The 14,183-nt window shown below is 38.9% G+C and overlaps 2 protein-coding genes across 11 annotated transcripts in view; one reads left to right on the plus strand and one right to left on the minus strand.

Moving 5' to 3' along the window:
- Mical (Molecule interacting with CasL) overlaps positions 1 to 14,183 on the minus strand; it is a 40,975-nt gene that overhangs the window by 24,808 nt on the left and 1,984 nt on the right. The gene's annotated exons all lie outside the window — the stretch shown is intronic.
- LOC138134339 (uncharacterized) lies at positions 1,733 to 2,398 on the plus strand. Its single transcript, XM_069052531.1, has 2 exons — positions 1,733 to 2,041; positions 2,088 to 2,398. The coding sequence occupies exons 1-2, from the start codon at positions 1,763 to 1,765 to the stop codon at positions 2,334 to 2,336; spliced, it is 528 nt and encodes a 175-aa protein (XP_068908632.1). The 5' UTR covers positions 1,733 to 1,762; the 3' UTR covers positions 2,337 to 2,398.

The raw sequence follows: 14,183 nt of genomic DNA on the forward strand, positions 1-14,183 counted from the left end.
GGAAGCGTACGTGAACTAAATTACCTTGATAAAATATCCCGATCGTGTTTTAGTCCCTTATGGAAGAATTAAAGCATCCAGTATAATAAATTACGTCCAAATGATGTCTTTAACTTTGTACGTGTTTGTAAGGTTAGCAAGATAAACGTCAAATATGTCACCTGCGCTTCTGCAAAAAGGGATGACCAAAATTCTGCAAAATTGTGCGTTTGTTTCAGACGCGTCTACGTTTTTGCATTTGCAGCCACGTTTAACACAGCTTTTTGCTTTTTTCTTGCAAACCAGACGTCTTTCAAGGACGAGTTTTTCCCTACAGCATTTTTTATTGACGATCAATTTTTTATGTAAATCTTAATTGATTCAACATTTTAAGAAGGCATGTAAAAATTACGTTTTTAAGACTTGGGTGATTGCATTAATGGGATTTTATTCTTCACCGTCTAAAATATCTGCATTTTAAATTTCACAAAGATCCGCTGGAAAATAACTGAGTTATTAGGCTCGAAAGTCTTAGCTGAGACACCCTGTATAGGAATTTGTAAATTTAGCAAAAAGGGTTTTAAATTTGGAAGGGAAGTACGGAAAAAAGACGTATCTACTGTTTTTATTGTTTTTTATTTCACAATTTAGTACATTATTGTACTTAACCACATTTTGCTTAATTTGTTACAGAATAAAGAAAATACAAAATGAATTTGTGGTAAAAGTCTTGGTAACACTTGCACCACCCTATTGCCTCATTTTATGAAAATAATTGTAAAAGAACTCTCAAAGCACTTACTTCAACATGGTGACGGTTTAATACTTTTACCTGGTTACCTAAGTTAAGCAATGACATTTGAAAATTAATGCTACTCGATTCATATTTTGACGTTCTATTATCTTTTTCGAAATAATCACTCGCTGCCCTCGTGCGTGTAAACTTCCCACTTGTGAAAAAAGTAGTACTTAATATTCATGTTGAATAAATCTTTACCAAAACAGGCACTGACCTTTTTACATATTTTTGTTTTTGTTTTTGGGAGACATTTGTAAAAACAATGACAAGAAAATGGATAGGGGGGGGGAGGCAATGGTCAAACATTTTAAAATTATTAATAAACGAATTTTTCATTCTCTGAGAGCTTTGGTAAATAGTGTTTAAATAATGCTCAATTAAAAAATTGTACCAGCAAAATTTTTCCTATATCAGAAACTTGTCGGACAGTCCAAAGATAGATATTGTCACGAAAAGGGTACAAAAATGCACTTGCACAAGAATGTTGTGCTGTAATGTGATGTAACGAAGAGAAACAAATTAAAAATGAAATAACCGGAGCTTTTAGGAAATAAAATGTAGCTGCGCCAATATCCAACCACCTTCTTTCTTAATTCCCTATTTATTATCCTTGCGCTCGCAAAGCACCGTATGTTTTGATGTTCCAGTTAGAAAAACACATTTCCCGATAAATCCTCGAGTAACGGTGTTTACTCCTCCGAACCCGTTGTATATTCCACCTCGTCGACATTTATTTATTGCACACGACTCAACGAATGCAACACGAAGGCCACGTGTTTTCTATAAAATCCGAATAAATAAATAAATTCCTCTCTTTCTCTCTTTTACAAGCGCAATCTTTCCGCGCCGGGGATTCCTCGCCTCCTCCGACATTTACGACCCTTCGGTGACGCTGCCGAGCAAATTTGCTCTTCTTATCTGAGACCCCATCACGCACCTATAAAGATCCTGTGACTGCGTTTCGTCGTCAATCAACGAACGACCATGAGAGTGCTACTGATCCTGTTCTTCTGCAGCCTCCTCATGTTCGGGCTCTGTCAGCAGCACTACGTCCCGGCGCAGATCCTGATCCCTACCTTGAACGCCTCCATTGTGCACAGTCTCCACAACGCCACCCTCAACAGGCCCGACGTCACCAACCACACCGGATGGAACAACCCGCGGCTGAACAAGACCATCGAAGGCACCCCCAACGGGACCAACTCCAATGGGGACCTGATCGTGGGCCACATCAGCGCGATGGACCATCGCTTGTTCAGGCAGGTCAGTTGGGTCGGGGTCGAGATTCTTAATTTTACATTTGGGGTAGGTCTACATGAAAACGAGACGGTGGTGGTCTGGACGGGCGAAGATCGTGGAGTTCCCCAAAGATCTGCCAGGGAGTTACGGACGCCACGAGACCATCTCGGCGGTGAGGGCTTTTAACCAGTTCTACGACGGGTTGGACGCCAAGGCGGAGATCGTGGCAGGTGGGGTAGGAAAGAGGTTCGTCAAGATCAGACTGTCCTCCGGCTGGGGTCGGGGGTTCAAGTACAAGGTGGTCATCTACGGACACTGAGATCTATTTATGATGTGTACATATTGAAAAATAAATAACCAATAAACGATAGCAGCAACAAACTTTCTCTCATTTTTACCCCAACCGGAAAAAATCCAGGTGGCAGCTGAGGCAACGTAATGTCTTGTCGTTGATAAGTTCGTACGCCTAGTACCTACATACTGGTCTATCGATTATCACTCTTTTCAAAGTTTTTTCGATGCAAATCTCAAATTTTCTAAACTGTTACACGAATTAAAGTAATGACAAGATCTGGAAGTAGGGGAAAACTTGGTTTTGCAGATAGTGATGTTTATCTTCTTGTTGTTCTAAACCGGTAAATATTTGCAAACCTTGCAACAAAATGTCGGCCGTATCTAAAACAACACCAAAGAAAAATATTTAAACAATTTGTAAATCTCTATCGCAACGGTTCCATTTTGCTATTTGTACCCCGATTATTATCCCTTTCTTTTTATTATCTTCCTCTGGTTTCTGTTCAGCAACAACCTTTAAGAGAAATCTCCTGCTTCGATATGTGGTATAATCTGCTTGCACTTGACGGTTTCCGTTTCGACGTGCGAACCTATCACCGACGTGCCGTCCCCCCGCCACGGCCTATACACTTTTTCCCGTTAAACAAACACCTCCGCCAAATTGGAGCATTTCCATAATTGAATCGTGAGATGACCGAAAGCGAATGCAGCCACCAGAACTGTGAAAAAAATCTCCGGATCGAGTTAGCGAGTCAACGGTGCGTTTAGGTATAATTGGTGGTTTTTGCTGCGGCGTTTAAAACGCAAATTGTCGGTTTGTTCGTCGACGACAAATTATCTAGAAATCGCTGCTGAATGAAATAAACTTTCGAGCGATCCTTTCCGTGGCCGAGCGACTTAATTGATTGACGGCCGACACGAACCACGTCGGACTTTATCATTCGCCAGAGGAAAGATCTCCGAAGAGAGAAGGAAAAAAAATCACGTCGAATCAGCGTAGCGTCAACGAGTGACACACTTTTTCCTTTTTTTTTTCCTTCTTAATGACCGAGACAATTAGCGACTTAATGCACCGGAGGTGCATTAGACCATTCGTTAATTAATGGCACTGGGGAGCGGATTTTGTGACGGACCCGTTACTTCGGCCGAATTTACCTTTGTTAAGTTTCGCGTTTTGCGCACCATCGATCGCTCAAGAGAAGAACGGGTCGTGGGCTGTGATGCGGCGAAAGCGCGTCGCAGCTTAATTCGGACACCCCAGCAAACGTCAAATGTGACATTTCTCACGCTATACCAGTTCTCGTTCTTTGACTCTTTGCATTCAACCTTTTTTTACGTGACTCTTTTTATTCTTCTCGTGAATTCCTCGTACATATTTTTTTTTACCTCAATACAATACACTTTCATTCGAACTTCGACTGTTTATTCTTCTTTTTTTATTGTGCTTAAGTTTGATACGTTTTACAAATAATAATGTCTTAGCTTAATTCGGTCTTATTCTTTTATTTTAAACGTTGACTCAACCACACGAGTCTCCTTTACTATTTTTTTTCTTCTTCGGTCTAAATTTATTTATACAGGGTGTCTCAGCTAAGACTTTCGAGCCTAATAACTCAGTTATTTTCCAGCGGATGTTTGTGAGATTTAAAATGCAGATATTTTAGACGGTGAAGAATAAAATCCTATTAATGCAATCACCCAAGTCTTGAAAACGTAATTTTTACATGCCTTTTTAAAATGTTGAATCAATTAAGATTTACATAAAAAATTGATCGTCAATAAAAAATGCTGTAGGGAAAAACTCGTCCTTGAAAGACGTCTGGTTTGCAAGAAAAAAGTAAAAAACTGTGTTAAACGTGGCTGCAAATGCAAAAACGTAGACGCGTATGAAACAAACGCACAATTTTGCAGAATTTTGGTCATCCCTTTTCGCAGAAGCGCAGGTGACATATTTGACGTTTATCTTGCTAACCTTACAAACACTTACAAAGTTAAAGACAACATTTGGACGTAATTTATTATACTGGATGCTTTAATTCTTCCATAAAGGACTAAAACACGATCGGGATATTTTAGCATGGTAATTTAGTTCACGTACGCTTCCTGTGTCTTCAAATAAATTGACGAGTCTCTTAACCTTACATTTTGTAAATCCTACATTTGGATAGTGTTCCACGAGAAAACGAACTGTGTCATTGAAGTTCTTACGACACTCTCTATAGGCAAATTTTTTTCCTTTTTCAACAATATTGAAATTTCTGCCGCTGTAGTCTATTTTTAGAGTATTTTCAATAATTTTTCACAATTTGACGTTTATAATAAAGCGCGCCCAACTTTGACAGACTTTAAAGGCTGTACAAAATGTTGCTTGGCAATTAATCATCAATTGTTTCAAAAGGTAACTGCTCAAATACCTTCGAATTTTACATTAAATTTTTAATGACAAAACCTAATCTTTTCGTTGAATCAGACAAGTGATTTACTTAATTGTTTGTGTAGACCCCTATTTTTTAATGTTTAGCAATCTAATAATAATCGCGCATAATTTTCGATAAAGGAAACATGTGTTAAAATTACATTTTTTAACTTCAGGTAATTTTATTATTACTAATTGAACTTTCACGGTCTAAAATATCTGCATTTTAAATTTCATAAAAATCCGTTGGCAAATAACCGAGATATTAGGCTCGAAAGTCTTAGCTGAGACACCCTGTATATTTTTTTAAATCAATTTGTCTTCTTCATGATTTCATCTTTGTGTTTTATAGCCCATTTCCTACCATTTTTTCTAGGTACTCCACAATTCCTACTTTTCCCCTTTTTCAATTCCCTCTGAAGTGAACTAGTTTCCATTTTTCTTTTTTATTTTCTTCATAACCTTGTTTCTACCATTTCTTTTAGCTTCCAAATATAACTTGAGTACTTCTCCTTATTTTCTTCTTACATTCCCTTTTCTTTCCTTTATTTCTACCTGTTTTGTCTTCATTATTTTTTACCTCAAAACAGTTTTCACTACATTTTTAAATACGGTGCACTGTTGTCTCCTATGTCAAACTTGTCACTCGACAAAGTCATGTCGTAGCTTAATTTAACTATGTAATTCAACAAATAGCTTAATTTTGCCATTTTACGTTCCTATATTCTTTTTTTTTTTACTTCTATCCCATTTGATTTCTTTTCAACAGTTCAGTCACTTGATTCACTTTATTTCTTCCTCCTTTAAGAAAAAATGACTTCATATGTTTTTCTCGTTTCCTCTATTTTGATCTTTGTTTTGCTCTGAACAACCCTTACATTAATTCTCTTTTGTTTTTTTATCTATCCTTGCTCACCAATGTGTCAATTTCTCTCTTTTTTAATTTCTTTTCCTTTAATTTTTCTTAAACAATTTTTATTTTATCTTCTTCATATTCCCCGAATAGCTCATCCGTCATTACTTTTCTCCCAAACCTCCAAACATCACGTCCATCGTCAAAACCTCTCACCAGCTTGAACCCGTCAAAAACTCCTGTCTGAGCTTAATTCAACCGCTCCATCCAAACGTCAAACTTGTCACGACCAAAACAAATGTCGACCATTCCGTTTTCGTTGCTTTCGACATCTTCAACCTCCTTCGAAAATAGATTCTCAATTTTTATTTTTTCTCCAGAACCTAGCAACCTCCCCCCACCGCCGCAAACAAAAGGCTCTCTCGTCCAGCCGTCCCCATTGGCCGGACCGAACCGGTGCGGCGGCATTATTCGCGACCGAAATAAAATCGTGAAACCGCGCCTGGTGCCTCTTCAAAAATAATCGCAACAAAACGGGAAACGAGCAAAACGAGGCCGCCTGCATCTTGCAGCACCTCGGGGTGCTGGAGCGGTGCCAGCGTCTCTTCGCGCACCAGATACGACGTCGTCCCATCGACACCTGCGCCCGGACCTAACCTAGGTGCACCGCGAACCAGATGGTTCTTTCCGGGCCGGTGGTTCCGGTCGGTTCCGCCGAGCGAGAGGGGACCCAAATCGTGCCGTCACGTGACCGAAGAAACAACGGCCGCGGACGATCGCGTTTTCCGGAAGAGGAGCCGCAGTTCCGGATCACGTGACGCATTAGCCTGACGAAAATGCCACAGAGAAAGGGAGAAACGAGTGCGCGAAGCGATTCGGCGATTTGTTACGATGAGTGGTCGCAGAGATTTTTTCCATCCGGTCCCACTTTCGACAAGAACAAAAACGAAATCGTCGACGCGCTCGAACCGTCCAAATCACCGTTAAATCAAGTGTACTTACTCAATTTGAATTCCGATTAAAACAAGAAACACACACCACTTAGACATTTGATACCATAAAAAGGGGGGCACGGCATCGAGGCCGCATTTATTATTATAATTTACGTCGGTAACTCACTCAGAGTTGATTGGATTTTGACGACGACAGTTTCCAAGTTATTGTCAAATCATCAATAATTTAGTAACCGATCGGTCGTTAAGTTAACGGTTATGTTGCCGTGGTGTGATTCAGTTTAAAAGCCATTTACTACCTTCTAATTTGTGATCGTTAACCCAATTTCGAGGTGCGCTGTTTACAAAACGATTTTCAATTAGCGATACTATTTCTGCCGAAAGATGTTGCGGTTTCACCGTCAGTGTCGATTGTCCAATTTGTGATTTTCGGAATGGTTTGTGCTATTTATAGCGACCCGTTGAAAATGTATTCGCGAACGAAATTGCCAATTTCACGGTGGGAAAAACAAAAGTAAATGTGAAAAAATATTTAAACGCAAAAAAAACAAGGTACAACTGTTCGTTTGAAGTCGATAATCTAAATTCTAAACGATCCCACGCGTGCTCGATCGGACTCAGGTCTGGCAACGTGTTGCAAAAGTGACCGAAATAAAAGGCATTTCGGTGGTGGGAAAACAAATTGTTGCGTGTAATTCGATACAACAAAACAGGATAGGGCACGAGGGTGACAGATACATCGAATACCATCAGAAAATTTTATTTAATTAAATACCCATTTAAAAAAAAAACAAAAATGAATAGAAGTCCTCGTGTATATTTCTTGTATCGTCTAATTCTATTTTCACTGTATGCATTGTGTTTTATACAACAAATTATTCAAACTATTAATAGCTCCATTTTTATAGATACATATTTCCTTTGGGAATTTCCAATAGTTGGCAGTTTATTATCATTAATCGATCCGTTAATTTATATGAAAAACGACTCTAGCTAAATGAAGTTTACCTTCGCCCCTTCTTGTTCAAGTTACAAATTTTAATCAGTACAGGCAAAGTATATCCCACACTCCAACCAGCATTTGCCAAGCGTTTTACCAAATTGTATCAAACTAACTAGAATGCGAAGATTTTACCCACGCGTTTATTCGATTGAAAAATGTTTACATTAATTTATTTTTCAACGAAACCGTTGCTTTGAGGAAAAAACAATTTCCAAAAATTACAATAAGTATACTAACGGATGTTCAAAAACTAGCACGTTTGGCTGTGGTTTGGAACACGAATATGCACGTACCGGGTGATTTTAAATTATTGTGACTTTTTTTCTTAAGTTGGGAACATTTTTCATAAATTATTTTGGCAAACTTGATACACAATATATTGGCGTACGTGCGTCATTTTGACATTTTATGTAGTAATAAATTGTGTCAAATAGGCGAGGACGCCTATGTTTATGTCAATTATCACATTAAAAAGCAGAATAACCAACAATAATACATATTACCAACTTATGAAAAAAAGTCACATTCATTGAAAATCACCCGGTACAAAACGTCAACTTCGTCGTAAATAGACGTACTATGGCGGACAATAAATTTAGGCCGGCCTGTCATTGAGTTGACATCAAAATGTGAAGCTGGCATTATGTTCAACTAACCCCATTTTCGATTTTTGTCATTCTTGTCATCGTGACAGCGATAATCAAAATTAAAATTGGGGAAAGAAGCGTGCACCAGAGAGAAGTGCTACTACAAATCAGTTATGCTAGTGCGTCATGATCTGTAACTTACGAAAAAGGCGAAGGAAACGCCAAACAGCTTGAAAACCTTCAGTTTGACAAACTGACACATCAGTCATAATAACAATAAATGGTCGCTTGCATTGACTTTTTTGAAATGTCAGAAATTTGCCGGCCTAAATTTATTGTCCGCCATAGTACGTACGTTCAAAAATGCACGGACTACTCTGAACGGATTAATTTCTGAACAACCGTTAGATTATAAAAACACGTGTTTTGTTGTGATTTTTTTTCTTTTCAATTGAATAACAAATTTTAGTGTTAATCTTTTGCAGCAAACGTTGAAAAATTAAATCTCAAACAGCAATCAATTCGCCCATTGAACAAATGAATGAAACTAACAAAAAATTAGTCACAATCACAATTATGACGCAAGTTGTAATAAACATGTTGGGAAATAATGATGGTGCACTTTGTTTTTTCACCATTTTCTTGTTCGACTTCATAATATGCACATCCATTTTCTATTACATTTTACAAATGTCTTTCCATTTCACTCGAGTATTGTTTGTTTTATTTTTTCCTTATTTTTTTCTAACTTATAATATGTAATACCTTTAATAATGAAATGAATTGAATACATACATATTTTAAAATTCATTATTTGCTAACTTCCTTATTATTTTATTTTATTTTATCCATATTTGTGTATTTTAACACAAATACATATACAGGATGTCTCAAAATTCGCGAATTCCGAATTCAGAGCGTGGTAGGGAAGGACCCAGTGGAGCTCGAAAAATACTTAGAAAAAAAAAATTCGCTCTTCCTGAAGAAGATATAAGCACTTTAATTTTGTTCAATACATAGCAGCCTTCATATCCACAGTGACAAAATACTATTCTAGCTACGTTGCCGTTCCATTTTTAAGAAAAATTACATTTAAGATTTTTTTTACTCCAAAGTAAAGCTATTTTTCAAAAAATTGTTTTACATTATTATTTTCCACAATCATCTACACCATAAATAACAATAAACACTGAACTTTTCAGCCTGTATTTGAAGAAAATGCACTTCAAAGAGTGCACCTTCAGACCAATGTATTTTTGGGGGGAGTGCTGATTTTTTTTTTTTAATTTCCATATTTAGACTACTGAAGTGATCCCCTACAACGCTCTGGATTTAGAATTCGCGAATTTTGGGACACCCTGTACACAAATTTATCAAATATGTATTCTCAATTTTTTCTATTTTTTTTTTTGTCATTACCATTGTTATTATAGCCTTTACAACAAAATTTTCAGCGTCTCTTCTCTCAAACTTGTCACTCAAAACGGTCATATCGTACCTAAATTCAACAAATACCACAAATGTCAAAAATAGCAAATTCCATTTTCCTATCTTTCTTTCCACTTTTATTTTCCTTGATCTTTTCTTTTCGATCGTTCTCTTTTCTTCACTTCATGACTTCTTTAAGCTGAAATTACTTCCAAATTTTTCAGCCTTTCCCTTCATCCAATTTCTCACTTGACATACTCCTTCTTTCTCCTTTCAGCTGATTACTTTCAATTTTTATTTTTCTTAAGTGGTGTTTTCTGGTTCGTGGGCCGTGGCCTGTTGAAAAAAAAATTCCAATAGACCCATCCAATCAACCCAGAAATACCACTTAATATGGACACCGGCCGTGAAAGCCCAAGGACAATATTTTTTTACTTTTGTTTTTTCATTCCGTTCTTTTATCTGATTCTGTCTATTTATACCAAATACTCAAAGCTGCATTTCTTTATTGGCAAAATTGATTACTATGTAATTCCTAGCACGTATCAAGTCATGTCTTAGCTTAACAAATGTCAAATATGATATATTTTTCATATTCTCATTTTTGTTAAAATTTTTGTCTTCCGCTATTCCTGTCCTTTACTTTTATCCCCGTTTTACTCTGAACAACTTACTGTACAGTTTTTTTTAAATATCTTTACTAACTACTGTTTCTATTTCTTATGCACTGTGCCATTTTTTCTTATCCGAGACTTATTCCTACTAATTGTTTTACTTTCTTTCACACAGGCTTTTATTTTCTATAATAAAAAATATTAACATATGTAATTCCTTTCAAGACAAAACATTCTGTGACCAACATTATAAAAAAAAATATATTTAACATAAACTAATCGATATCCTCAACGAGCAAAGGAATTTTTTAGCCTCAATTCGACCACAACTCGTGATAAAAGCATTGGGAAACATCGATACGCCGTGATAATTGTAGTGTAGTGGATGTTATATCGAGAAGTGTCCAAACACCATCAAATATTACATCCGACCATTCAATCTTTCCTTCTTGTTTGCACTATCGAATTTCGACATTTAACAAACAAGCTCATCGGAATTTAACGATAGTTTTATCGAGTTGCTCTTTTATCAACAAACAAATCCATGAAAAGACGATTTCCGATTCTCTCCCTCCGACTGGCTGACCTTTCGATATTGCTTCGGCATTAATCCCCAACACTATTCCACAATTCCCGAAGAACCACATTTCTTTCTTTTTTTTTTGTTCTTCATTTCGTCGCATCTTCACCCATTTTGCAATTACATATTGTAAAACATCAAAGCGGACACGAGCAAACAACAAATATACACAAACACTTATCACGATGACACCTCAACGTCTCGATAACACCGCCGTAAGCTCATCGATCGGACATATGTCACAAAACAAAGCACTCCGACAGTCCACTCCCGTAATTAGCCGCCGCACGAAAAAACCGCTCGCCTGAAAAATTAAATCACCGAATCGATACGATTTAGGTACAAAGCAAACATGACGGTCACACCAAACGCTGTTTACGCAGACGATTATGCTCACATAAATAAACAATTATCGAAAGATGATGCACAATCGGCGCCGCTAACACAAAGCGTAAACTTGACGGCGCGCTGAAAACTCATTTTCTAATTTTCACGCGACCGAGTTGTTTTCGCTCGAAATTGCAAACCGCAAGACGGTAGCGCCGCACGTTCGAATCGAGAACACCTGTTCAACGCCAAAAACCCGATCGTTGAGATAAGGATAACGGGGGCAAACATTGACGGCCTCCGGACGCTCCGGATCTGAGTCCCATCGGAACCGCGCGGGGGAACAACTCACGTTGGATTTTCGGTGGGTCACGTCCATCTAACGTCAAAATCATTATTATTATTGTTATTATTGACTGTTCGCGCAACGATAGCGGTGCGATTTTATTTGGACAGTGAACCCTGACGATAAAAAGCCGTCAAAGCAGAATCGTCTGAAAAAAAAAAAGATTTATTAGCCATTAGTTCGATGAAAAATAGAAATGGCACCAAGAGAGATCTCGACGATTACTTTGGCAATTGCATCAGCGCCGAGGCGTTTTGTTATCATTGTGCTTCCTCAAACTTGTGGATTTTTTCGTATTTTTAGCTTTGGCAGGGTCTCAAGAGCTGATGATTTTTCTCGGGGTTAGTGACCAGGAAAATTTTCCGACTGTCCCGGAGACCCATTCCAAGGCCACACCATCGACAACAATTTCCCTGTTTGTTTTGCATTACGACCCGTGACAGACCACTCCGTTAGGATTATGGTCAGCCGAGCAGAACGCAATGCAGGTTTCTCGGTGTGTTTTTTGCCTTTTCCGCTTTGGTGGCTGCGAGCGCAGAAAAACCGCACCGAAAGAGAAAACGCGACGCGACCGGGGCTCTTATCTTATCGGGAGACGCGGAGAAAAGCGTCTTTGTCGGACTGCGGGGAGATTAGCGCGGTGAAGGATGGGAGGAACGCGACGATAATTCGTTAAACGTTGTGAAGTATTTTCCGGATGGCGCCCGTTCCGGGGTTAATTGGTGGATTGTTGCGGCGCGCTCGCGATCATTTCCGGAGTTTCGAAGCTATCAAATTTCATCCTCAGTTAACGTTCGGAGTGTGGGTTTAGAGCCAACAGTTTGTGCAAACAGCCGCCGGGGATGTGTTTGAAGGCGGAAGACTCGCTAAAAAATGTCAAAGAAACGTTAACGACAAGGTGGAGAGTCAGGATTTGGGCATCGTCGAAGAGGGTCCAACGAATTTCGCACCTTTCAATGAGTCAAATTAGAAAATGTTACTGTTAAGGCTGCGTGACACGTCCAGATACAGATCTTGTTGGAATTTCTATTATACCAACGTGTATCATCGAAGTTTGTCAAAAAATGTTTTGAAAAATTTTGCTTTTCACGCTGACAAGACAATTTCTTCAAATCGAGATATTCATCGCCCCAAATGGAGAATACGATTCTTAGACCCTCATGGTTATTATTAATTGATAATTAATTTTCAAAAAAATGACTGCTGCAATTGTTCCGGTGAATCAACTAGAAATCTCATTTTTCACACAATTGTTATTCCATTATCAGAGTGCATTCCATAACAATTTCTTCTTCTACCTGCAGGAGCCAGATCCTTCGCAGTACAACAAAATTTGCAAATCATTTCAGATGAGATTGAATAGGAATCTACATATTTTTCTCAGGAATACATATTCTCCCTTTTCCTTTTGGTTTTTCGTGCGCAAACAAATAACGTGGAACTTCTTCAAGAAGAAAGTCACAGAACCTCATCTCGGACGGAAACTTCTAATGGAGTAAAAAATTTTTCTTTGTGTGTTTTTTACAAATTCAATTAATTTGTATATTTGACCCATTCTGGAAAGATGTAAACAACCATCGTCGACGAACGAAAACAATCTCTAAAAAGGAGATTATCTAGTTTGGATGCCACCTACTAGAACTCACCAGACAACACGTTAGAAAGAGATCTCGTTTTCTTGAACCATTCAGTTTCCTTGGTTAAAAAACAGATTTACATACGACATCATTATGACATTTTTCTAGTCTTCATAACGCGACCAAAACGGTTTGGGGCCAACACCAAAGAACAATTCCCAACGCCAAATCGAGTAAATTTCTTGCCTGTTGCAAATCGCGCAAGGTGGACGCCGTCAACGCAATCATTTTCGCCTAAACAAAGCCATTGTCTTTTCAATTAGAACTCGTAGACGTCAGAGCTGATCTCGATTCGTCCGTACGCCACGTGACCCAAACTAATTTTCGTGCAACAGTCGTTCTTCAAGAGACAAAATGGCGCTGTGACGTCACGTTCGTGTCCATTTTTCCCAATGACAAACGAGCGTTGGCACCGCTCTCGTCTTTTCTAAATATAGTCGTCGTCGGCGGCGGCGGAGTCGCATCCAGCGCTCGGTGCGAGTTTATTGTGCGGTCCGCCGCTTCGACGGCGGGACGTTTCGATCGTGTCGGCATCCGCAGTGTGGGACGATGACTCATCGACGGGACGGCGTTGGACCCGAGCCACCCTCCATCTCTCCCCCGGGCGGCGGCGCATCCCGAATCGAAAAAAATCGCCGGGAAATCTTGCCGTTTATATTTGGAGCCGGACCGTGGGTGTTCCCGGCGGATTCCTCTCTCAATTACGCTTTCAAATCGGACTCTTCTTGGATCAACAATTCCGACTCGATCCACGTCGTCCGAGCTGGAGTGCTAATTGATTTTTTACCAATTAATTTCCATAATTGAGAGATAAAATCGCAAAAAACATCGAAACCGAGCCTGGAGTCGTCGGGAGAGCGTCATCGATTTCTGTTTGAAAACACTCGACTCGAAATAAACTCGATCCTAATTATTCATGTGGAGGGGTCCATTCGCGAGCCGTGCGGCTTCGAATTTTCCCAGAAAATCCACCAACATCCTCCGCAAAATATGAATTCCAGGTGACGTTCACCGCTGCGACACCACAAAACGTTAATATTCAAAAGGTTCCGAGAAGGGGTCGATTGTTCCCTTGCCACCTTGTCCTCACGGAAAATATCGATTCTGGCACGATCAACTGAAAAACAA

Source organism: Tenebrio molitor, chromosome 1 (genome assembly GCF_963966145.1).
Source record: "Tenebrio molitor chromosome 1, icTenMoli1.1, whole genome shotgun sequence".
Taxonomy (NCBI): Eukaryota; Metazoa; Arthropoda; class Insecta; order Coleoptera; family Tenebrionidae; genus Tenebrio; species Tenebrio molitor.